Source organism: Panthera onca, chromosome B4 (genome assembly GCF_046562875.1).
Source record: "Panthera onca isolate mPanOnc1 chromosome B4, mPanOnc1 haplotype 2, whole genome shotgun sequence".
Taxonomy (NCBI): domain Eukaryota; kingdom Metazoa; phylum Chordata; class Mammalia; order Carnivora; family Felidae; genus Panthera; species Panthera onca.
Window position 1 is genome coordinate 131,899,807 of NC_138345.1, and position 22,329 is coordinate 131,922,135.

At 58.2% G+C, this 22,329-nt stretch overlaps 1 protein-coding gene across 1 annotated transcript; it reads right to left on the reverse strand.

The window, feature by feature from the left end:
* Positions 1-218: 218 nt before the first annotated feature.
* On the reverse strand, positions 219-21,580 carry NPTXR (neuronal pentraxin receptor). Its single transcript, XM_081796297.1, has 6 exons — positions 21,529-21,580; positions 19,646-20,712; positions 6,729-6,954; positions 4,196-4,443; positions 1,465-1,644; positions 219-1,124 (listed from the first exon to the last, which is right to left on the reverse strand). Exons 1-6 carry the CDS (start codon positions 21,578-21,580, stop codon positions 900-902), a joined length of 1,998 nt encoding a protein of 665 aa, XP_081652423.1. The 3' UTR covers positions 219-899.
* Positions 21,581-22,329: the final 749 nt, after the last annotated feature.

A 22,329-nucleotide genomic window follows, 5' to 3' on the forward strand; every position in this document is an offset into this window, starting at 1 on the left:
TGCCATAGCCTGGGTCCCAGGGCACAGTGCCTCTGCCTCGAGCTGCTCCTAGGCCAGGGTGAAGTGGCCCAGGTCCTGTCCTGGGCACGGAGGAGGAGAGGGGACCTGCCACTTAGCACACATGTGGGCGAGCACAAGGGGTGACTATGGCCTTTTGGCCTCCTAGGGTCTTGATCCCTCAGGCTGGAGCCGGGAAGGGAATGTCCTGGAAATTGAGGTGGGGGTGGGCCAGGCGTGGAACCAACATTCAAACCACTGCACACAAAGAAACAAGGAAAGAGGAAGAAGAGAGGGTTCGGGAGGCTCCATCAAGATCCCATTGCCCCTTCAGGGGCAACTGGTGGAAAGATGGAGGAGGGGTGAGTCTGAGTCTCCTATGTCTCTGTCATGCCCTTCTAGGCTGAGGGGACAGCTCTAGAGCTTGTTGTGGCCCTGAAGGGGATGGGGCCAGGCCTGTTGCATGGGGGACAGGAGCACTGAGATAGCAGGCCCTTCCCGCCCCCCCCCCCCCAACCCGGTGGGATGTGCTGTTGAGATCAGTGGAATCAGACATGGCTGATGGGCCAGGGTGGGTGGGGGTAAGAGACAGCTCTAGTCTAATGCCAAGAGAGTGGACAGAGCTGTGGGCACTGTTACCACCCTCCACCAGGTCCTGGACTCACCCCAGGCTTGACCTGTTGGCTTGAGCTGCTTGTCCCCGTCCAAGTGGGGTTAGGGGACAGCCATAGCAGGGCAGGGCATTCTGGAGGTGTAGGTATAGGTGGGGGAAACAGGAGGCACGGCCAGGAGCAGGGCAGGAGGGAGGGCAGTGTGTGGGTAGGCTGAGGAGGGAATGTGTGCCCCCAAAATAAGGTCCCCAAAATGGCAGGCAAGGGAGGGACCCTGGATGAGGTGGCCCCTCATGCCTTGGCCCTCCCCTTGCAGACATCAAAGTTAGCCTTTTTTGCACCCCCGAAGGCCTCCACCAGCTTGTCTTCCCAGGGAAGGACGTTGCCCAGCAGTGGCCCGGTACAGTTGGCAATGCCCAGGACCTGGGCAGGTGTCAGGGCGTGGTCCCACAGGTTAAACTGGGCGATGTCACCCACGAAGGCCTGAGTGGCATCAAACCGGCCACCCAGGGCATCCTGGGCCAAGAGAGAAGCAGAGAAAGGAGAGAGACATGGAGTGAGGCAGGGGGAAAGACAGACAGGCTGACTCAATCAGGGCCTAGGTCCTGCTGAAGCCCCGTCCCCAAAGTTCTAGCCCCGTCCCCAAGTTCCATCCCTGTCCCCAAGGTTCCAGCCCCTTGGGCAGGTCTCTAGTCTCTCTGGGTCTCAGTTTGCCCACCTGCAGAATGGCTGGGTCAGACTGAGTGATCACTGCTGTGCTCTTAGGGTCCCTCTACCTAACCCCTCCTTCTCAGGGGCCCTGGGTGAGTGAGATATCTACTTAGGCCTCATGCCCCCATACCACCCTGAGCCTTACCTGCTCCTGACCCAGGATAAGGATTCCATGTGGCTTGATGGGGTGCCAGGCAGCCAGGTTCTCACCGGAGCCCTGCAGCTCCCCATCCTGGTAGGCAGACCACAGGCCGTCCCTCGTAGTCCAGGAGATGCAGATGTGGTGCCAGCCATTGTCCTTCAGGCTCAGAGGCAGCTGGGCCACCTGGACATAGGTCCCGCGACCCCAGGTCAGAGGTGCCACAGTCCCAAGGCTGGACCAGTGAGGAGGCGGGGGGACCAGGAGACCTGTGTTCTTCTCTCCCGGGACTGACCCAAGGCTTGACCCTCCCACTCCTCCCAGCCCAGCATCTTTCGGATCGCTTTTTCTTCTTTCCCCACAACTTAACCAGGCAGCTTCTCTCAGATCACAAGGGACTCTTCGGTACTGGTTTTCAGGTGTTTCCAGCTAGTTTATTCACCCTCTTACAGGGTGCGGGGCGGGAGCCACATCTCACCATCTCTGAACACCTCACACAGTGCCTGGCACGCAGCTGGGCTCACACTGGCAGTGGCGGAATGAGCCTTGGAGTCTGAGGCTGGGCACTGGCACCCAGCCCTGGCTCTCCCCACCAACCTCCCGTGGGACACCTTGGGGAGGCTGCTCTTTCCTCCCTGGGCCTCAGTTCTTCATCTGTGAAGTAAGGAGGTCAGGTAAAGGGTGGCAAATGTGTGGCCACCTCTGGCTCCTCCACCCAAGGCAGACATGGCTAATCAATTACGAACCTAGGCTCAGCCTCGGGATCTTTCCTACCACAGGGCTCTGGGAAAGCCGCTGGTGATTGATTCAAATTGGCCCGTGAGATGAAAGGTACTTGCTGCCTGTGGATTTGGGACTCCCGAGGGGCTCTTTCATCACCTAGTTCTGAGATCACACTTGAATACAACACCATCTGAGGCCTGCTTGGGGCCAGGCCTTGTTCTGGACACTGGGGATATGGATCCGGTCCCAGCTATAAATGAGTCTGAGTCTGCACAGGAGGGAAGAGCTTCAGGGCAACATTACAAGACAAAATACCGGGGGCCATTTGGGAGGTACAGAGGCTGCGAAGGCCCATAGGAAGAGGCAGGTGTGGGAACAGCAGACACGGTATTCAAACACATCTGAAAGGACAATGCATCTGACCATCCCAGCAAGTTGGGGGCACAGTAGCAGCAAAGGCTAAGAGGCTGGAATCAAAGGAGAACGGAGTAATCACTGAAGTTGACCCTCAAAAGGACTCTTGAGGTTCCTGGAATAGCACTGTTCACTGCCCTGTCCAGGGTGCTGAATCCTTTCCGCAGAGACCTTAGTGCTGAGCTTGCGCAGGGCCAAGGATGGCAGCCAGGGGGTGTATGAAGGGGACATGGCAGCAGGATCTAGATGTTGTCCAGCTACCCTAGGCTTCTTAAGACCTACTGGGCTACAAGAGAAACTCCTGTCCCCTGGGCCCATCTCCTTCTTCTTCATCCTCCTCCCGGACACCCATGAAAGACACCTCTTGCTGAGCTGGGTTCTGATGGGTGACAACCACTCCTAGCAGATCTATGTGGCTGGGGGCTGGTCACGAGTGGGTGTGGTAGGTGGTGCCTACATTTCCAGGGGGGTCTTAAAAGACCACCATGGCTGCAAATCCCAAAGCAATATGGCAGGTGAAGGAGGATATTTGAGGGGAATGAGGGTGATAAGACACTCCCTCTTCTGCTCAATCACCGTGCCCCTGCCACACCACTCCCCCATGTCCTTGTCCTGCCCTGCAGATAGGCGCAGGGAGGGCTGTGGGGCTGGGGGTCCAGGCATGGGGAAGATGGGTGGCCCAAGGATAGAACGGTGGAGGGGTTCACGGGGGGTTTCTGCAGCCCAAAACCGTGAATCATATCAGCACCCCTTCACCAGCTGTGTGGGCCTATGTGCATTCTTTGCCCTCTCTGAGCCTCAGCTTCTCCATGTGCAAAATGGTAATGATAAGGGTGCCTACCTCCCAGTGCTGTTGGGAGGGTCAAGGGTGATAATGTGAGTAAAGTGCTTATGAGCACTGGGCCTGGAATAATAACAACAGCTCACGTGGCTCAAAGCTTGTTAAATGTTAGGCTTGCTCACACCCCTTTACATGTATGTAAGCCACTCATTTCTCACCACAACCCCACGGTAGAGACTACTGCCAGTCCTCCTTGGCGGATGAGGAAACTGAGGCACGGGGCGTGTAAGTGACCAGTCTAATGTCACACAGAGGGTAAGCAGCAGAACCAGAATTCACATCCAGCATTCAGGCCTGACCATGGCCCATTCTACTCTCCCTATGAGGAGGGCGGCAGAGGGGGAGCTGCAGAGGAGGACGGGGGCAAGGAGTCCACCAGCGCTCCCTCCCCAAGTAGGTCCTTGGGCCTCATTGGCTTCTCTCTTTGCCCATGAGAGAGACAGCGCCCTGGGACAGATATCTGTAGCCATGTTCCTACAGCTGGGTCACTGGGGAAGCCCCACAGGTCTCCTCTGTAAATGGACATGCCATCACTTACAGCTCTCGGATCCAGGCCTCTCTGCAGCCAGCCCCAGGTCTGGCTTGTCTTTGTACTCCTAGAACCCAGCCTAGCACACAGTAGGCATTTCATATGTGCTGAAGCTGCTGAGCAGGAGAACTCAAAGGGCCCGCAGGCTTGGGACCCAGCACAGTGCAGGTGCTCCTGGAAGGGTCACCCGGCCCCCCACTTTCCTCCCATTCTTCCCAGCCTCCACTCACCTTGTCGTTGATCAGCAGTTCCATGGGGTCGTGGCCCGCCTCCAGCAGCACAATCTCATTGGCCTGCCCGGGCACGGAGTAGGAGAAGGGTGTGCCCTGGCCATTGCCACCCGACCTGGACCGCAGCCACATGCAGACGGTGAAGGCGTAGAGCTCAGGCAGCGCCTTCCGCACGCGGGCGTACATGTAGTTGTTGCGGATGGGGATGCTGATCTTGAAGGCATCTGGGGGGCTGTAGGCTGAGGACCCTGAGGGGAGTGGGCGAGGTGGTCATGGTGGGGATCAGTGGCCACTGATGGGGATGGGCAGCGCGGACTGTAGAATGAGGGCTACTAGTCCCTGAACATCTGCCATGTACCAGGTGCATTTTCAGCCTTTTCTACCCTGCCATTGTGTTGACGGGTGTGGTTAAAGTCCAAGGGCTCTGGACCTGAGACGTCCTGAGTTCAAATCCGGGCTCCACACTTCCCAGCCACATGACCTTCCACAATTCAACTTCACCTCTCTCGGCCCTAGTTTGCTCAGTAAAATGGCATAAATAAGAATTCCTCCCTCTCAGGCTTGCGTGAGGGTTGAGTGGGACAAACTATGTAAAGGGCCTGGCCCAGAGTAAATGCTCGACAAATGTTAACTATTCCAATGATCATTGTTTGGGGTTCTTTGCCTATTGTTTACTTTTTTAAATATTTATTTTAGAGAGAGAGAGAGAGAGAGGGAGTGAGCATGAGCGGGGGAGGAGCAGAGAGAGAGAGGGAGACAGAGAATCCAAAGCAGGCTCTGTGCCGTCAGCACAGAGCCCGATGCGAGGCTTGAGCTCACAGACTGTGAGATCGGGACTTGAGCCAAAGTTGGACGCTTAACCAACTGAGCCACGCAGGTGCCCCTCTTTGCCTGTTTATTTAACAAGCGCTCTACAGTGCCTTCTGCATGGCAGGCACTGTCCTAAGAGCCTTTACATACATGACCTCCTTCATTCTTATGACAACCCCTATGAGATGGACACTGTTGTAATCCTCAGTTTACAGATGAGGCAACCTTGGCACAGAGGGATTAGGTAATCTCAAGGCTACACAGCTAGGAAGTGGCAAAGCTGGGATCTGAACAGGATCATCCTGGGATTCCTTGATATCCAGGGCAGCACAGAGTTTCAGGGATTCTATGCCTTAAGTATTAGAGGGCTTTCTGCAGGGGCAGACTGGGGAGTCACCATCTCTGTGGGCAGGGGGTGACACCCACCACACCCACCTCTGGGATAGGAGTTCCCCTCCTCCAGCTGGTTGTTGAGGGCTGGGGTTAGGGGGTTAGGGCTGGGAATGGTGGACCCAGGTTCCCAGGTTCGGTTGGGGCTTGGGGTGAAGGCTGATGTGATGATGCATCATGGTAAGAGAGGAAGGGGCTCGGTGACAGTCCCTTCCTTGAAGCCTGTTTCATAGATGAGGAAGTCGAGTCCCAAGAAGGGACTTGCCCACAGGCATACAGACATCCAGCCTAGTTGCCTCCCTCTTCTCTGCCCGACAGCCGCTGGAGGGGGCATTTCCCCCAATCCCTTAGAAGATGCAGTATAGGGGGGCCAGTGGCAGGACCGAGGAGGGATGAGTTTGTCTTTCTTGTCTGTGTGCTCCAGCCGGAAACCCACCAGGCCAAGCCTTGCCTTCAGCTGTGCCCCTGCTATGGCCCTTCCACTCCACAACTGACTCTACCTCTGCCTGCAAGGACTAGCTTGAGGCTCACCTCCTTCAGCCTCTTGGATTTCCTTCTCTGAAACTTCTGTCCCCATCTAAGCCAGTCCCAGACAATTACTCAGGATTCCCCCTAACTTGTCTGTAAGCCTCTTCCAGGATGCTCCTCCCAAGGCTTCAAAGATGAGAGTTCCCTGAGACCTCCTGAGTCCTAAATCCCCGTATTTCAGATGAGGAAAACGAGGCCTGCGGAAAGGAAGCAAAATTCAAAAGTCTCAGCGCAAGCCAGTGACAGCTGTGGAGCCCGGAGCCAGGTCCCCTTGATGCTCATACCCGTGGACTACCCATTACCCTGACCCCTGGAAGCGCCAGGCCCAGGTGTTTAACAAGTGACAAAATCTGGACTCACTGAAGGTGCTGTTTTGTGGGGTGGTTAAATGCATGGACTTTGGCATGAGACCCACTTTGAGGTTCAGATCCACCATTCACTGGCTGTGTGACGTTGGACAAGTCACTTGACCTCTCTGAGCCTCGCTTTCCTTTTCTGTGAAATGGGGATAATAACACACCATCCCTGTGTGGTTTGTGAAGGTTAACCCAGCTGACGTGTCACGTACTTAGGCCACTCCCAGAACGTAAGTGCCAGAAAACGCTAACCGTTAAAAATAATAATCATGACGACACTCCCCAATTATTCTCACCCTCTTGGGTTCTGCAGCCTCCTCCCCCGCCATCCCATCTAGCTTCAGCCTCTGGAGAGCATAAAAACGTTTTCGAGTGAATCTGCCACTTTGAGGACCCATCTGAGAACCAAGGCCTCGCCTGCTATGCCCTCTGCGGGGCCCAGGACCCACCGTGCTCCAGTTCGGCTACGCGGTCCTGTAGCGCATCCAGCTCCTTCTCCACTTCCTGCCGCTGCCGGTGGCTGCTGTGACTCAAAGCCATGCGCTCCTTCTCCAGGGTCAGCACCTTGGCCAGCAGCTGGCCCTCCAGTTCATCCATCTTGGAGTGCAGGGCGGTGGGCACCGCGGGCGCAGGGGCTGGGGCAGCTGAGAAGTTCACACGGGCCGGGAGCTCCTGCTGCTTACGGGGCAGGAAAAAAAGGGGGGCATGTGAGGTCACTTGCAGGGAGGAAGGAAAGAGACACGGGGCTCAGAGATGCCTACCACCCACCCCTGGTGATTGACCCCAGGTGAGCCTCAGCGTCTCCATATGCAAAATGATGGTGAGCTGACCTCAAGAACATGTCAGCCTATGGTGGGGTCGGGGGCCGGCAGTGGAGAGCTCTGAAAGCTCCCCTGGGTGGGTCTGATGTTGCCATCGGGGCTGAGAGCCCCTGCTGAGTCCTTCTTAACTGAAAGACCGGACACTGATGGGTCTTTAAAGGAATGGACAGTCTTCACTCATTCACTCGGCAAGCTTCTCTAAGACGGTGAGAGGCTTTGCGTGGGCACTGGGCAGATAGATGCAGGGGCACAAACCAGGGGCTTCTGGAATAGAGCTGCAATGGTGCGCCCATTCCTGACTAGCATGTGGTTCAAGTCACAGGCTCTGGAGTCGGACAACCCGGGGCCCAAATCCAGCTCAAGAACCAATCTGCTGTGTGACCCTAGGCAAATGCCTCCGCCTCTCTGAACCCCTGTTTCCTCACATGCAACAGGGGACAAGCGTATCTATTTAGAAGGGTTGGGGGATGATTGGGCAGTTAACGCCAATGAACAGAGTCTAGGGCAGAGTGTTCTAAGCTGGTCTCTGACACCCTCATCCTGCCTGGGGTGAGGACAAAGTGTTTAGAGTCCCCCTCTTCCTGTCTTAAGACCCCAGTGAGCAGGAGAATTGGGACAGGAGCCAGCGGAGGGGGGGGGGGGGCGGCTCTCCTCCCCCTCTCCTGCTGGAGGAAGCCCCTTCTGGGGTGGAAGAAGGCAGGCAAGGCCACACGTCCAGACTCTGGGAGGGGGTAGTCTCTGGCAGGCACCGGGAGCATCAGTAGAAAATTAATAATTCAGCGAGCTTCTAGGAGCCAAATTAGACCTTCTCTGTCCCCTTGGCTTCCTCCACATCCCCAGAGGCCCAGGCAGTTCCCGCTCAGTCAGCCCCGGGCCTTGTCCGCAGGCTTAGCCCCAGACCCCAGCTCACTGAGTTCTCACGAATCTGTAAGTGAGCGAGTAAATGGTGAGCGCCTACCGCGGGCAGGGCACGGGGTGCTGGAGAGACAGCTGAGGGTCGAATGGACAACCAAGGTGCCCTGTGTGCCTCGCAGGGACGGCCCCTCGGCTTGGGGCAAGCACCCCTCCCTGGCCCCCCACTGGCCCAGCCCACTTGCTGGGTGAGACTGGGTGGATCCCTTCGCCTCTCTGAGCCTTGTTTTCTGGCCATGTGATGAGGGGGTAAATGTGTCCCCCGCCTCAAAGTGCTGGGGGGGGGGGGGGGAGGGCGGTGCCTGAGAGAAGCTGCCAGGACCTTACGCTGAGGAGCTGGGGGAGGGGGACTGATGTGTGGTTCTGTCACTCCACCTTGAGAATGGGAGCAGGTGGGCTAACTTCTCTGGGGTCATTTTCCCTCATTTATAAAATAAGGACTTGGAATGCCCAGGTTGCAGAGCTGTGGTCAGGATTAAATGACAGTGGGCAGGAGAAGGGCCCAGACCAAGCCACCTTTATCCCCCACCACGCCCCACGTAAGAGGGCACAGCCATCCATCTGTCCGTCCTCTGTGTAGTCGCTTGCTTGGCCGGCCGGGCTGGGCTGGGCTGGGCTGCAGGCCGAGGGAGGTGGGCGGGCGGCGGATGAGCAGCTCCAGCGCACCTGACCCCACCCGTTACACTAACCTCCCATGTCCTATCTGGAGGGCTCCTGCTGACTCCCTGGGTGCCTACGAATCCTGACTCTGGGTGACTAAAAACAAAGCCTCAGTTTCCCCTTCTGTAACATGGGGACAACCAGCCCCAGGACAGATATAAGAATGGCAGAGTGAAGTAACAGGTCCTCCTGGACTATAAGAGCAGAACGCAAACTGTGAGCCTTGGATATATTGGCCAACGAAGAGCTCACTACCTCCAGAAGCTTCCCTGGACCCCGACAGCCCATGGAGTGACAGGGCCAGCCACCCGCTGCATTTGAGGTAGGCTGAACTTCCAGGAAACGTTGGGCTGAGGCGTGCAGGGCATAGAGAGCATTGCGTCTCAATGGCGGGGGGGGGGGGGTCGGGGGGCTCTGGCTGGGTGTTCTGGGCTCCGGCACCCTCTATCCTCAGTTTCCCTCTTTCCACAGTGCCAAGCTTGGCACGAAGGGCACACATCTGAGTGAGACCGCGTGCCAGGCCCATCCTTGGCACTGCACGCGTATTTACTCCTCAGTCCTCACAGCCGCCCTTTTTGGTTGGTACTCTTCCTGCCCCCATTTCACCAACGGGGCAACTGAGGCAGAGGTCCTTCTGGATTTTCTACAGCAGCGGGGCCGGGCAAAGCCGATACCTCTGGCGCTCTCTAGCAAAGCGTCCTGCTCCCGCGGAGGGAGAAGGGGCCTGGCAGGAGGGAACAGGACGTCTACTGCTATTTACACAGACGCTGCGGTGAGCGGGCGTGCAAGCTGTTCTTTTGTCGGAGCCACCAGCTCTGCCGCCGGCAGGAAGGCCAGGGAGGAGGTGGGCTCTCCAGATCGTGTGCGGCCCCCTCCCCACCCCGGTGTCTGAATCAGAAGAACACGACTCCCCCCCACTTTCCCCATCTGCTGCGGGCTCAGGCTGTGCCGCGTGGGCTCCCGGCTGATGCCAATCGGGCCCCTGGCCCAAGGTGGGGGGGAGGGATGATGATGCCATCACCCCCCACTCAGGGCCCGAAGAGGCAGGAAAAGGGGGGCTCCGAGCCCACAGGCTGTTGCACTGGGAGTCTGCGTGGGATTCGGTGTAAGCACACAGGCCCTGAGCCAGCGCCGGGGTCCCGGTCCAGCTCAGCGCTAACGGGCTGGGCTCATTAGCGCTCGGCAGGGAGGAGGCGGGCAGAGGAGTTGTCCTCGCCGCCGTCACTGCTGTCACTACCGCGTGCCAGGTCCCGCACCAGGGAAGCACCGCGCGAACACTTCACAGCCCTCTCGGCGATCTGGGGAGGTGAGGAGGCCCACTCTACAGATGGAGGAACTGAGACAGCGAGGTGCAAGAACCCCAGCCCAGGCCCTTCTGATTCCAGAAGCTGTTCCCATTCTTCCCTCGCAGTGTGGGTCTCGGGCTGCCAAGTGGGCACGAAGCCGGCCGCCCTGCCTGCCAGGGGGGCCAGCGGAAGTGGTTCTAGTGGCCACGAAAAGGCTGGGAGGGTCTGGAAGGCTATGTGAGACCGTGGGGCAGGGCGGGGAGGGCGGCAGCCTCACAGAGGGGGCCCGGATGGGAGGGACCTGCCCAGGCCGGGTGGCTCTGAGGCTGGGAGGATGCAGGGAAGACCCCAGCCGCCTTGTCCCCACATGGGGTCTGTTCCTTTCCTGTGGGGAGCAGAGGGAGGGTGCTGGACCTCAGTGCATAGCTCACCCCCCACCCCCCCGCCCCCCGGACAACGCAGGGCCCGGCTCCAGGGGCAGCCGGGCGGGTGGAAAAGAACCAGCTTCACTCGCCTCCCCACCTGACCACCCCCAAGTCTCGCGTGACTCTGCTGGGCTCAGCTCGGTTCCACCAGCCCGGTGACCTTATGTACAGCTGCTGTGCCTCAGTTTTCCCAGCCGAAAGGATACAGCAATAATACCTCCTAGCATATTAGTGATAATTGAGTTACATAATGCCCTTAGGGTAGAGCTGGCCTACGAAGGGCTCTGCAAGTGTGGATGATATTATTATTACTACTTGATTATCTCTTGAAGGGACCTACCCTGCTCCAACTCCGACCATAAATCTGTTTGTTTAACCATTACAGTGAGAGAAGAAGCAAGTCTCAGAAAACAGCTACATACCATTTATACAAAGTTGCAAAGATTCGAAACCCAACCATGGATTTGTAAAAGCAGGAAGAAACACAGGGGCCAGACGGATACAAGTTTGGGACAGAGGTGACCCTCTCTCGGGGGTGGGCGGTCTGGGGCTGGGAGTTGGGAGGCTCTCAGGGGCGTGAGCTGGCTGTAAACGTTTTGGTTCTTCTTGAGCCTGGATCCCTACCTGGACGGTGTTCTTTATACCTCGGTGTATGTCTCAGATACTCTGCATTGATTTTCTTTCAAACACAAACAAAAACAAAAGAAAGCAGGAAAGGGGCGCCTGGGTGGCTCGGTTGGTTAAATGCCCAACTCTTGGTTTCAGTTCAGGTCATGATCTCACAGTTCGTGGGTTTGAGCCCCACGTCGGGCTCCACGCTGATGGTGTGGGGCCTACTTGGGATTCTCTCTCTCCCTCTCTCTCTCTGCACCTCCCCTGCTCGCTCGCTCGCTCTCTCTCAAGATAAAAAAAAACGAAACAGGCAAAAGTCCAAAAGCAGTCTTTGAGCGTAGAATCTAACCCTGAATCTTAATGGTAGCCTTACTTGGCTCCTCTGTCCCTCTCTAGTCCGGGCCACCGTCACCTCAGCTCCTACACTGGCCCTTCTCCGCACCGCAGCCGGGGGCAGCTGCCTAACTGCAAATCCAACCATGTTGCCGAAAATCCTTCAATAGCTCCCTTCCTCCACTGATAAAGTCCCAGCCCCTCTACGCTCAGCCCTCACTCCCCACCCCTGCAGGCTACACTTCATTCCCACCTAAAGTCACCAACGGCCCCCAGCTCCTTTCTCACCCCAGGGCCTCCGTACATTCTGTTCCTTCTGCTAAGAACACACTTCCTGTTCCCACCCCACCTCCCCCCGCCAAAGCCTGCTCACCCTCCAGATGGCAGCTTTCCCCACACCTGATCTAAGATGCTCCAAAGGGAGAAGAAAGAGGGCTTCTGTGGAGAGACTGAGGGTCTCGATTCACTCAGTCCCTCCCTCACTCATTCGTCCACCCATCCACATACGCTGTGGCGACTCGGTGTCACGAGCACAGGCACGACTCACATCAGACAGGCCAGCGTCATTCCCAGGCTCCCCGCTTACTAGATCTGTGGCCCTGGACAAGCTGCCCAACTCCTTTCCTCAACTCTAAAATGGAGATAATGGGGCGCCTGGGTGGCTCCGTTGGTTAAGCGTCCAGCTTCGGCTCAGGTCATGAGCTCGCGGTTCGTGAGTTCAACCCCCGCCCCGGGCTCTGTGCTGACAGCTTGGAGCCTGGAGCCCGCTTCGGATTCTGTGTCTCCCCGTCTCTCTGCCCCTCCCCGGCTCACGGTCTGTCTTTCTCTCTCAAAAATAAACTTTAAAAAAGTGAAAAAAATAAAATAAAATGGGATAATAATAGTCTCTACCTTCTGGAATATAAGTAACGACAAAATGAAAGAACATACATGAAGACTGGCACACGACGAGTGACTGATAAATGGTTATAACCATTATTATTATTTGCGGCTACTGAGGGGCAGGAGAGCACAGTGAGTAGTGACTGTGCGGGGCGGGGGGGGAGGGCCTGGAGCCGGCTGTCAAGAGGGAAATCCCCACTGCGTGACCTGGGCAAGGTCAACCCCTCTGAGCCTCCGTGTCCTCACCTGAGAAATGGGAGCAGTTAAAAGTCCCATGGTGCTTATGGGGACTCAGTTGGAAGGCCCCTAGAAAAGGCTGGCACAGAGGGTGCCCTATGCCCTGCTGCCTCTTCCTGAGTGACAGGTGCAATGGCTCCAGAGGTGGATGAGGCCTGCACTGGGCATGGGCCGTGCTCCCAGCTGGGGTGGGGGTGGGGGGGAGGCAGACTGGGGGGTGTGACAGCACGAGAGCCCTCATGGAGGCACGGGCTCTGCGGGGCGACAGGGGTCAAGGTGAGTCAGGGCAGGCCTCTCCCAGCAGGCCCTGTGTCTCCAACGTACCCAGCGGTGAAGGGGCAGGAAATAGAGGCCGGACTGGTCTTCGGTCCTGGGCTCTGAGGCCTCAGAGTTAAGTGATAGGTCACCCCCAACCCCAGGCTCCCTTGCCTCTCCCTTCAAGTGCTCCCTGTCCAGGGCTGCATTGCCACAGAATTCCCTCTCGGGCCCTGCTTGTCCACATACTTCTGGGCCCGGGGCCAAACATCTACAGCAAAGACTGGGGATCCCCCTTCCCCCCTCCCAGCCCATTTTAATAGAAAATCCTGGCTGTGAGCTCAGCTCAGCTTCTGCCGTGCTGTGTGGCCTTCAGTCACTCAGGCTCTCTGGGCCTCAGCTTCCCCTGGAGTCAAATGAGGGGCATGTGGGGGCACATAAGTGTTTCCACCCCGGGCTGGCTGTCTCAGCCCCTGCCGCTAGAGTTCTATGGGGGGGACCGTGCGCCCGAGATCGTCCTCGGGGAACCCCACCACGCTGTCACCTGGTGAGGAGCGCCAGCCCCTGCCTGACCTTTTTCCGCCTCCCATAGGCAAGGACTCCACAAAATGGCCAATAAACAGAAGAAAAGGTGCTCAACATCGTGAGTCATCAGAGATAACACAAATTAAAACCACAGTAAGTTCACTGCACGCCCACCAGAACGGGGAGGGTTTTAAAAATAACCACACCAAGGCTGGCAAGCTTCACACACAGGTGGGCATGTAAACGCTTACTGCCACTTCGGCAAAGTGTTTGGCATCACCTCCTAAACGCTACGTAAATGTCTCTCCCGGGACCCAGACACCCACTCCTGGGGATGTATCCAGGAGAAATGAGGGCTTGTCACCACCAAAAGATGTCACAAGAATGTTCATGGCAGCCTTATTTGTAACACCCGGATGTCCATCCACAGGGGAAGGGTAAGTAAATGTAGGCGTGTCTATGCACCAAAACACTACACGGCATGAAAAAAATCACAAGCCACCGTCACCTGCCCCACGATCAAATGTCAGCCATCGCGTACAACAGAAACACCAGACATAAAGGGATGCGGCAGTCTGGGGAAGTAGGGACTCCAGGGGTCCCAGAGGAGCCTTCAGGGACACTGGAAATGTCCTGCTCTCGATCTGAGCGGTGCTCTCGTCCATACGTAAGTGTGCACTGAGCTGCACATTTAAGATTTGTGTGTTTTGTAAGTGAGAGACGTGAGCTCTTACGTATCTCGAATAGAAGATATACTTCAAAAGAAAAAAAAAATCCCCCAGGTTAGGTGCTGCCTTCTGTTCACGTAGCGCCTGCCAAGCTTGGAACAGCAGGAAGGGCCTCCTCCCCCGGGGGAAGGCTTGCCAGGGACGGGAGGCCACCAGGGCACCGTACGACGGGGCAAGCTGGCTCCTCGGAGCGCCGTGCGCACCCCTTACATCTGACAGATGGAGAATCTGAGGATCAGAGAGAAGAAGGAATTTTCTGAGGTCACAGCAAACAGGTGGCAGAACCGGGGTTTTTAACACCAGGTGTCTTGCTAGACAAAGGCGTGGCACAGGCAGGAGTAGGGGTTAAGGGCTGTGCAGTGGGGCTGTATCACCTAGAGATGGGGGAGGCCAGCCACAGGGAGAGGCGACATCTGGGGCTGCAGGCGGCTGGTGGGCACCAAGGATCCATATCCTCAAATAGAAGGCCAACGGGCAGAACCCCTCTTGCTGTAGCGTGCCAGCCCCCTTCACGGCCAAAAGAGGTAGGGTCAGGGAACCAGCCCTCACAGAGCAGAAGCTGCCAGAATGGGCAGCAACGTGTAAAAAAAAAAAAAAAAAAAAGCAACAGACTTTAGAAAAGGCACCGATAGACTCTCTAAGGCGCTGCGTTTCTCTGCAGATTTCCCTCAGAAACTGGAGGCCTGGGAGTGGGTGGGTGGGGGCTCGGTGAGGGCCGCACACACATGTAACCCCCCTCAACTCTCCCCCCCCTCCCCCGCCACCGCCAATCCCTAAGCAGGAGGCATCCGCCCAAGAACTCCCAACGTAGAGCCCAAAGGGCCGGGCCCAGATCCAGCCTCCCCCCCCCTTCCACCCACTTTACAGATTAGAAAACTGAAAAAAAAACAGAGAGAGAAGTAAAGAGCTTAGAGTCACAAGCAAAAAGAACTCCACTTTATGCCACCAGCCGCACTACCTGGGAGAACATTTCGAGCTGAAAGGCGTTTCGCGAACATCTGGCCCGCTGTTATCATTTCACGGAGCGGAAGCCGAAGCCGGCGCGTGGCGGTGGGGTGGGGGTGGGGGTGGGGGTGGGGGTGGGGGTGGGGGTGGGGCAGGGGTGGGGCGGGTTGTCGGGTTCTGGTTCTTCCACGTCCTTATCTGTAAGAGGGGAGCGTGTACAGCCCATTTCACAGGCCCCAAGGCTGAATGAGCTAATCAGTGTTACTTAATACTGTTATTTATTATTAGCAAAACTTCCACGTGAGTCTTCTGCCGGTCCTGCCGGCCAGCAGGACAAGCCTTTGGGGACTGGCCCTCATCACTCTGGCTCTGGGGGCTCTGACACAGAAACCGTCCGGGGCACCGTCTAGCAAGAGGCCCTGCCCCCCACCGGCCTTTCCCACTCTTCCTGAAGGTAGGTGAGGTCTGACCTCTCCAGATGGGTCTAGAGAAAATGATGCCGACCAAGGGCTCTGGAACCAGACACTGACAGGCTCCCCTGCTGTGCGACCTTGGGCCAATTGCTGAACCACTCTGAACCTTGGTTTCCTCACCCGTACAAGGGGGATGAAATGGTTACCTCCCTTATGGAGATTTGATGAGGATTAAATGAGATAATGCCCAGTGCCTGACACACAGTAAGTGCTCAGCAAGCATGAGCTATAATTGTTATCAAGGCCAGGGTCCCCTGTGACCATTGTCAGGGTGTTCCTTACCCCCATCTTTCCACCCCAACATGGAGGCAGGCGACCAGCTTGCTAGGCCAGGTGAAGGATGTGGTTTAGTCAAACAAAGAACTGCTGATGGAATCAATCTGAAAGCTTCATTTTCCACATACATTAAATTAATGCAAAAAAAAAAAAAAAAAAAAGGAACCCTGGAACATGTATGCGTGGCTGGTTGCCATGTAAATGGTTCAACCCTTTTGGAAAGTGGTTCTTGGCCACAGCCATAAAAAATCAATATCCTCTGACCCAGTAATACCTCTCCTGGGAATTCAGCCTAAAGAAATACTTCAACCGACTTCACAAGAAAAAAAACAAAAAACTATCTGCATGAAATTGATCCTGCAATGAGCATCTAGAAGAAACATAATTCGGAACAACCTACGTCTCCAGCAAAGGAGAAGAGATGGTCAGAGCAGTGATGGATGGTGGAGCCAGAGATAGATTCCAGCATATCATGGCCATCATTAAAACGGTAATTACCAGCAACCGGTAATTCTGGAACAATGTCTACATCTGGATAAAGGACCAGCAGGGGCTGAAAGAAATGGATGAAATGGTGGAATTAAACGCGATTTTTCCCCCCAAAACACATCTTGACTTTTTTCCCATCAACAGCCACGACCATAACAACAAAAACAAAAACACAGGCAAGAAGATAAATAATTTCTCCTAGGCTCACAAACATGGTTCTCACTTGAGGCCTCGAGGAGAGGCTGGGCCAGTGTGACCTTCCCTCCCCTTTGGTAGAGGGCTGGTGGGGTGAGGGAGGGGGTGATACAGAGACGTGCCAGGTGGGGACGGGCAGGGATGCGCAGAGGGCTGCGGGAGCAGGAATGGGGGTAGGAAAAGGTCAGTGTGCGATCAGGGAGGGCCTCTGGGAGGAGGTGTCCTCAGAGCAGACTCTTGGCTGATGAGTATGGCTACTCTGGGGGTAATCTGGGCAGAGGCAAGAAGGAAATGGGAGACGGGCCAGCTCTGTAATGAGAGCCTGGGAGCAGGCTGAGGGGTTTGCACCATGAGGAAGCCCCGTGATGGGCTTAAGGACGATCCTTGGGGCTTAAGGAAGATGGATGGAGGGGTGTGCCTGGAGTGGGAGACAACTGAGGAGGCTGCTGCAAGAGAGGTGAGGTCGACTGGAAGGAGGGCAGGGCAGGAACTAACCATGGCTTATCAGAGCACACCTGAAAAGCGGGTCGGCGGAGGACCCGAGTCCAGGTTGGGGCACCATGAGGGCAGGGGGCCAGTGTGACGTCCAGAGGGAGGTGCTCAGGAAGCGGTTGGATCTACCGGTCTGGAGCTCCGGAAAGAAACCTGGGCTGGACGAAGTTGGCTGAGGCACCACAGTGGACTGGGCGTTGGGAGCCTCCGGGTGTGGCTGAGTTCACCCAGGGAAAGTGAGAAGAGAGCCAGGAGGGGTGCGACCGATAAAGGAGGAGGACCCCGAAATGGGACACAGAAGCAGAGAGGGAGGAAGAGCAGGTAAGAGGTGTCTAGAAGCCAAGGGCCCGGAGATCTTTAGGAGGGAATGATCACTGGGGTCAGATGTTGGAGAGGCGTTCATCAAGGTAAGGACAGAATCGTTCCCATTCAATTGATCATCTTGGGTGACGGCCTCAGAGCACGTGCAGCGAGCTGTAAGGGGAGAGAGGTGAGTGGCGAGAAAACAGACCCTGAGAATCTGGGGGCAAGCTTTTGAGGATACCGGATGAAGAGAGGGGAGGAAGACGACAGTAGCTAAAGAGAGCACGCGGTTCTGCTGAGCTCAGGAGTCTGACCCCACAACTGTCAGGGTCCAGACCCCAGTCCCTCCCAAAGACCCCAGGGAGATTGGCTCTGGGGCTGCCAGGCCCAGAAGGCAGATCTGGTGGGCAAGCAGACCCCCGCCTTCCTGCCTCCAAGTCCACTGCACTCAGAAAGCAGGAGGGGCGTGTGTAGGGAAGCCAGGGCTCTCCCAACCCGGCAGGCTGGTCTGGTGACAAATCCCAGGCGCCAGGATCCCCACCCCCCCAACCTCAGCAGGCTAACTGGAGGGGAGCCCACCCTGCCAAATGCACAGGTGCTGGGGGAACAGGTCCAGGGCAAGCCCAGCCCTGCCAGCCCCAGACGTGGGAGGAACCACGGTGCCATCTGGGTGTGGAAGCAGGGGCTGGGGCAGGCAAGAGGAAGTTTACTGAAAACCGAATCTTTTTTTTTCTTTTTTTGACATTAATAAACTCTTTCCTAAAAGGGGGGGGGGGGTTTGTTCCCATTTTGATCTTTGGCTACTTGAAAAATTAGCAATATGATTGCTTAATGATAAAAATAGCCATCACTCAAGTTCATGGAGCACATCTCTGCCCGACGCCGTTCTGGGCCGTTCACAAAGATGAACTCACTTCATCTTCCTAACGCCCCGACGAGGCAGGTGACATTACTGTCCCCATTGCACAGGTGGGGAAACTGAGGCTCCCCTTCACAGTTGTGCTTCAGTGTTTCTCTGATTATCTCCCTGCTCTTGGCTCTCGCATCCTAGAAATGCCCCAGAGGTGACGTAGGAACAGGGGGTGTTGGCCCGGCACACAAGCCTCCTGGGCTCTCCTTCTTCCTCTGTCACTCACCTTAGGAGGGCCCTGAGCCCCAAGTGTCTCACCAGTGAGATGACAGGGCTGGCTGTGATGGCCTGGCTGCCATGTGACAACCCCCCCCCCCCCCGACCCCCACCAGAGGCGGGTGCTGACACCTGCACAGACTCCCTGGAGGGCCACTGGGCCACGGCAATGGCCAGCCTTCCACACAGGCATCATTTAGTGCCGCTGGGCTGGAGGTTGATCTGCGAGAGCCATGAGGAGGGGGGGAGTCCCTACCTTCCCTTCCTTCCAGCCTCTCCTCCCTCTGCCTTCCCTTCCTTCCAGCCTCTCCTCCCTCTGCCTTCCCTTCCTTCCAGCCTCTCCTCCTGCCTTCCCTTCCTTCCAGCCTCCCCTCCTTCTGCCTTCCCTTCCTTCCAGCCTCTCCGCCCTCTGCCTTCGCCAGGTGCACCCGGTTGGGGGAAAATACTAAAGGAGCCTTTGGCCTCTTTCTCCCCATCTCTTTCCACAGACTCAGTTGTTGCTAACCCCCTTCCCTGCCATCTGGAAATCACGGATGGCTGGGGGGTGGTCAGTGCCTTGCAGCTGTCTGTCCTTCCTAGTCTGCCCAGCTCTGGCTCCAGGGGGCCCCAAATGGGTTTTCACAGGGAGGTAGGGGGGTGGGGGTGGGGTCTGGAGACTTCAAATGAGAAAACCCTGGTGGCGGAATCACACCACAGCCCAGAGCCGACTTCCTTTGTTACATCCCTTGTGTCTGACCTGAGCCAGGGACCGTTGAAAGGGGTGTGTGGAGAAGGAGCCCGCGGGAGAGCCTGTTCTCTGGTCAGTCCCCACCCCAGAGCTGCTGGCTGCCGGGCGGTAGAGGCTAGGCCAGCGCTATCTAAGTTCCTGCGGTTGGGCCCGCGGTCTGAGCCCGGGGCGGCGGCGGGGGGGGGGGGGGGGTGGCGGGGTACGGGGATGGGAAGCACTGAGGGGCAGCCGGATTTGGCTTGTGGGACACTCCCTTCCCTGCTCTTCGGCAGGACAGCAGGTTCCCCAGTCCCCTGGACAGCGCTTCCTATCTCCTGACCACAGGAAGTGAGTGGGACTGGTCCCGCGTTGGGGGGGGGGGGGGGTCTGGAAGAAAGAAATGAAACGGGCATCTAAGGAGGCCCTAGGACGGGCCAAGCATTTTCATATACCTACATTTTACTAAATCCTCACTACAAGCGGGCACTCACGCCCATTTCGCAGAAGCCCAAACCGAGGCTTACGGCAGAGGGTGCCTGGAGGAAAAGGGGAGCGGAACGAGCCTTTCCCGCGCGCCCCCTGAGCCTCGGTCACGGCGTCGGCCACGGCCGGCCTCCCCGGGGCGCCCGCGAACGGCCCCTCCCACCCCCGCCGTCCCGCCCCCGACGGCGCGCGCGGCGCTCACCTCGATGCGGTCCAGGCGGTCCCGGAGGGCTCGCACGGCGTCCTCCAGCTCGAGGATGAGGGCCGGCGAGTCCCAGGGCCCGTCGGCCATGGCGTCGCGGCGGGGCCCGGCGTCCTGGAGGCCGCGCGGCAGGCCGCTCTCGCAGCGGCCCAGCTTGCCGGTGAGCTCGCGGATGGTGTCCTGGTCGGCGCGGATGCGCGCCTCCTGCTGCAGCGCCGTCTGGCGCAGCTGCTCGGCGGTGCTCTGCAGCAGCAGCAGCTCCTCGCGCTCGCCGGCCGCCGCGTCGCCCTGCTCGGTCCCCGACGGGCAGGCGGCCGCCAGCGGCGTGCACAGGAAGCGGCTGAAGAGGGGCGCGGGCGGCAGCGGGTGCGCGCTGGCCGCCGGCGCCCCGGGCAGCGCGGGGGGCCCGGCCGAGCCGCCCGCGCCGTGCAGCGCGCTCAGGCTGCGCTGCGGGCCCGGGGACGCGGCGGCGGCGGCGGCGGCGGCGGCGGCGCTGGCCGAGGCGGCCGAGGCGTTGTCGGCGCCGCCGGGCAGCGCCCGCGCCGGGCTGGCCGCCAGGGGCACGCTGGCGATGATGCAGATGACGGCACCGAGGAACGCCAGCATGCCCGCGGCCAGCAGCACGGCCAGGAACTTCAGCGTGAGGCGGGCGGCGGGGGCGCCCGAGGCCCCCCGGCAGGCGCGGCGGCGGGGTCGGGGCGCGGGGCCCGGGCGCGCGGGGCCGAGCGGGGAGCCGGAGCGGGAGCGGGAGCCGGAGCCGGAGCCGGAGCTGTTGCCGCGGCCGCTGCTGCCGCCGCTCTGAGCCCGGGCGGCGCGAGGAGGAGAAGGCGGCGGGAGGCGGGGAGGGGGAGCGGGCGCGGCGGCCCCGCCCCGCCGGCTCCCCCGGGGCCCGGCCGTGGCCCAGCCCCGCACCCGTTCCGTGCCGGGCGCCGAGGTCGGGGCGCCGGCGAGAGCTTTAGCCCGGCCGCCCGCCCAGCCGGCGCTGGAGGGGGCGACGCGATGGCCGCGCGGCGGGACGCCCTGGGGACCCCCCCCCTCCCCCCGCCCCGCTCCGGTGCTCCGGCCCCCTCCCCGAACCCGTGATGCCGACAGCTACCTCGCGGGGAGCTTTTCTTCGTGCCGGGCCCAGTGCCGAGCGAGCTACAAGCTCGGGCACAATTAAGCCTCACGGTGGACGTGCTCCCCGTGGAAATGAGGGGACCGAGGCCCACTGGGGTCAGGTCGCCGTCCAAGGTCACACAGCTAGGATGCTTTGGAACAGTGTTTGAGTTCAGGCGCTTCTGACCGGACTCAGGCTGGGTGACGGAGGTGGGGTGGGCGTGGGGAGAAGAAGAAGAAAAGAGGTCAGTGTTGGGGACAGGGGACTGGAGATTTTGAGCCACCTTCTTCCTATACGGTGGCCACCTGCCTGTCACTTGCCACCTCCAAGCTAAAGAAGGAGTAGAGTTCACTCCCCTCCACTCCCACAAAACAAACAAAACACGACAGGACACAACACACACACACACACACACACACACACACACACACACACAGTGGAAAAACAAAGAAACAAAAACTTCCTGTGATCTCAGAGGGTAGCCGAAGTTTCCTCTTCTGAGTCCTCAGGGGTGCCAGAGAAGACCCCCTCTCCCCACTGCAGTCTATATTAGGAAGGCAAAACCCCGGGGAGCAGGTGGACCAGGCACTAGAAGGAACCAGAAGGAATGGGAGTGAGCTGTGGCGTGGGGGCGGTTGAGGAGACTTTTACTTTCTCCTATCAAAAATGTCTATAGATATATATTGTGTTGCAAATGAACTTTTGCAATTAAAAACTTCAAAGAAAATCATACCATTCTTCACAGTTCAGGTCCCCTCCAATTTTCCACAAGGCGTTTTCTGACCAGCGTGGCTTCCCAGGGCTGGAAGGGCATTCAGAAGGCTGTGGATGTTCATGGCTGCAGCCTAGGCTGGAGGAGAGGGGCTGCGGCTCCTGGGAGTCATGGGCCAAAGCCACACCCAGGTCAATCCTGAACCTAAGCCACGCCCAGGCCTGTCTCCCTTTCTAGCCTGCGTTCTTGACTTCAGGGGGAAAGGCACAAACTGGGGCTCTGAACCACCATGGCGACCGTGTGGTCTCTGCGTCGAGCTGGTGGTGGGGAGAGACCGGAACATTTCTCAGAAGGCCACAGCGCTGGGGACCCTCTTTGACCACTGGGATCCTGAGATCACATGCTCCACACACCCCGCCCCCAGCCCCAGGATGATGCCTGCTCTGCTCCCCGGATCTCTGGGAGTCAAGGATCACGAGCTGTAAAGTGGGAGCAGAGCAAAACACAAGCCCTGTACATGAACCCCCCCCCAGAGCCTTATGTGCGTGGATGTGAGTTCGTACTCGTTGGAGCCGTGACCTGGAAACCCCGCCCGGCGTCACAGCTTCGAGGAAGCATCGTCTCCCTGATGGAGAGGTGAGCCAGGCTCTCTGAAGGCAAAGGCAGGCAGGAGGAGACCCATGAGGCACGGGAGTCCTGGCTACCTCTACACGTGTTCTGCGAAGACAGAAACACGCACAAAACATCCGAGGAGAAACCATCGCAGAAAATCCAGGGAAGGCTGGGAGAGGGGGCTGCCACCAAGGGCAGCAGAGCCACTGTGGCTTGGGTGCCAAATGGTGCCACTTTTACATGAGCCGCCCCATGAGATTT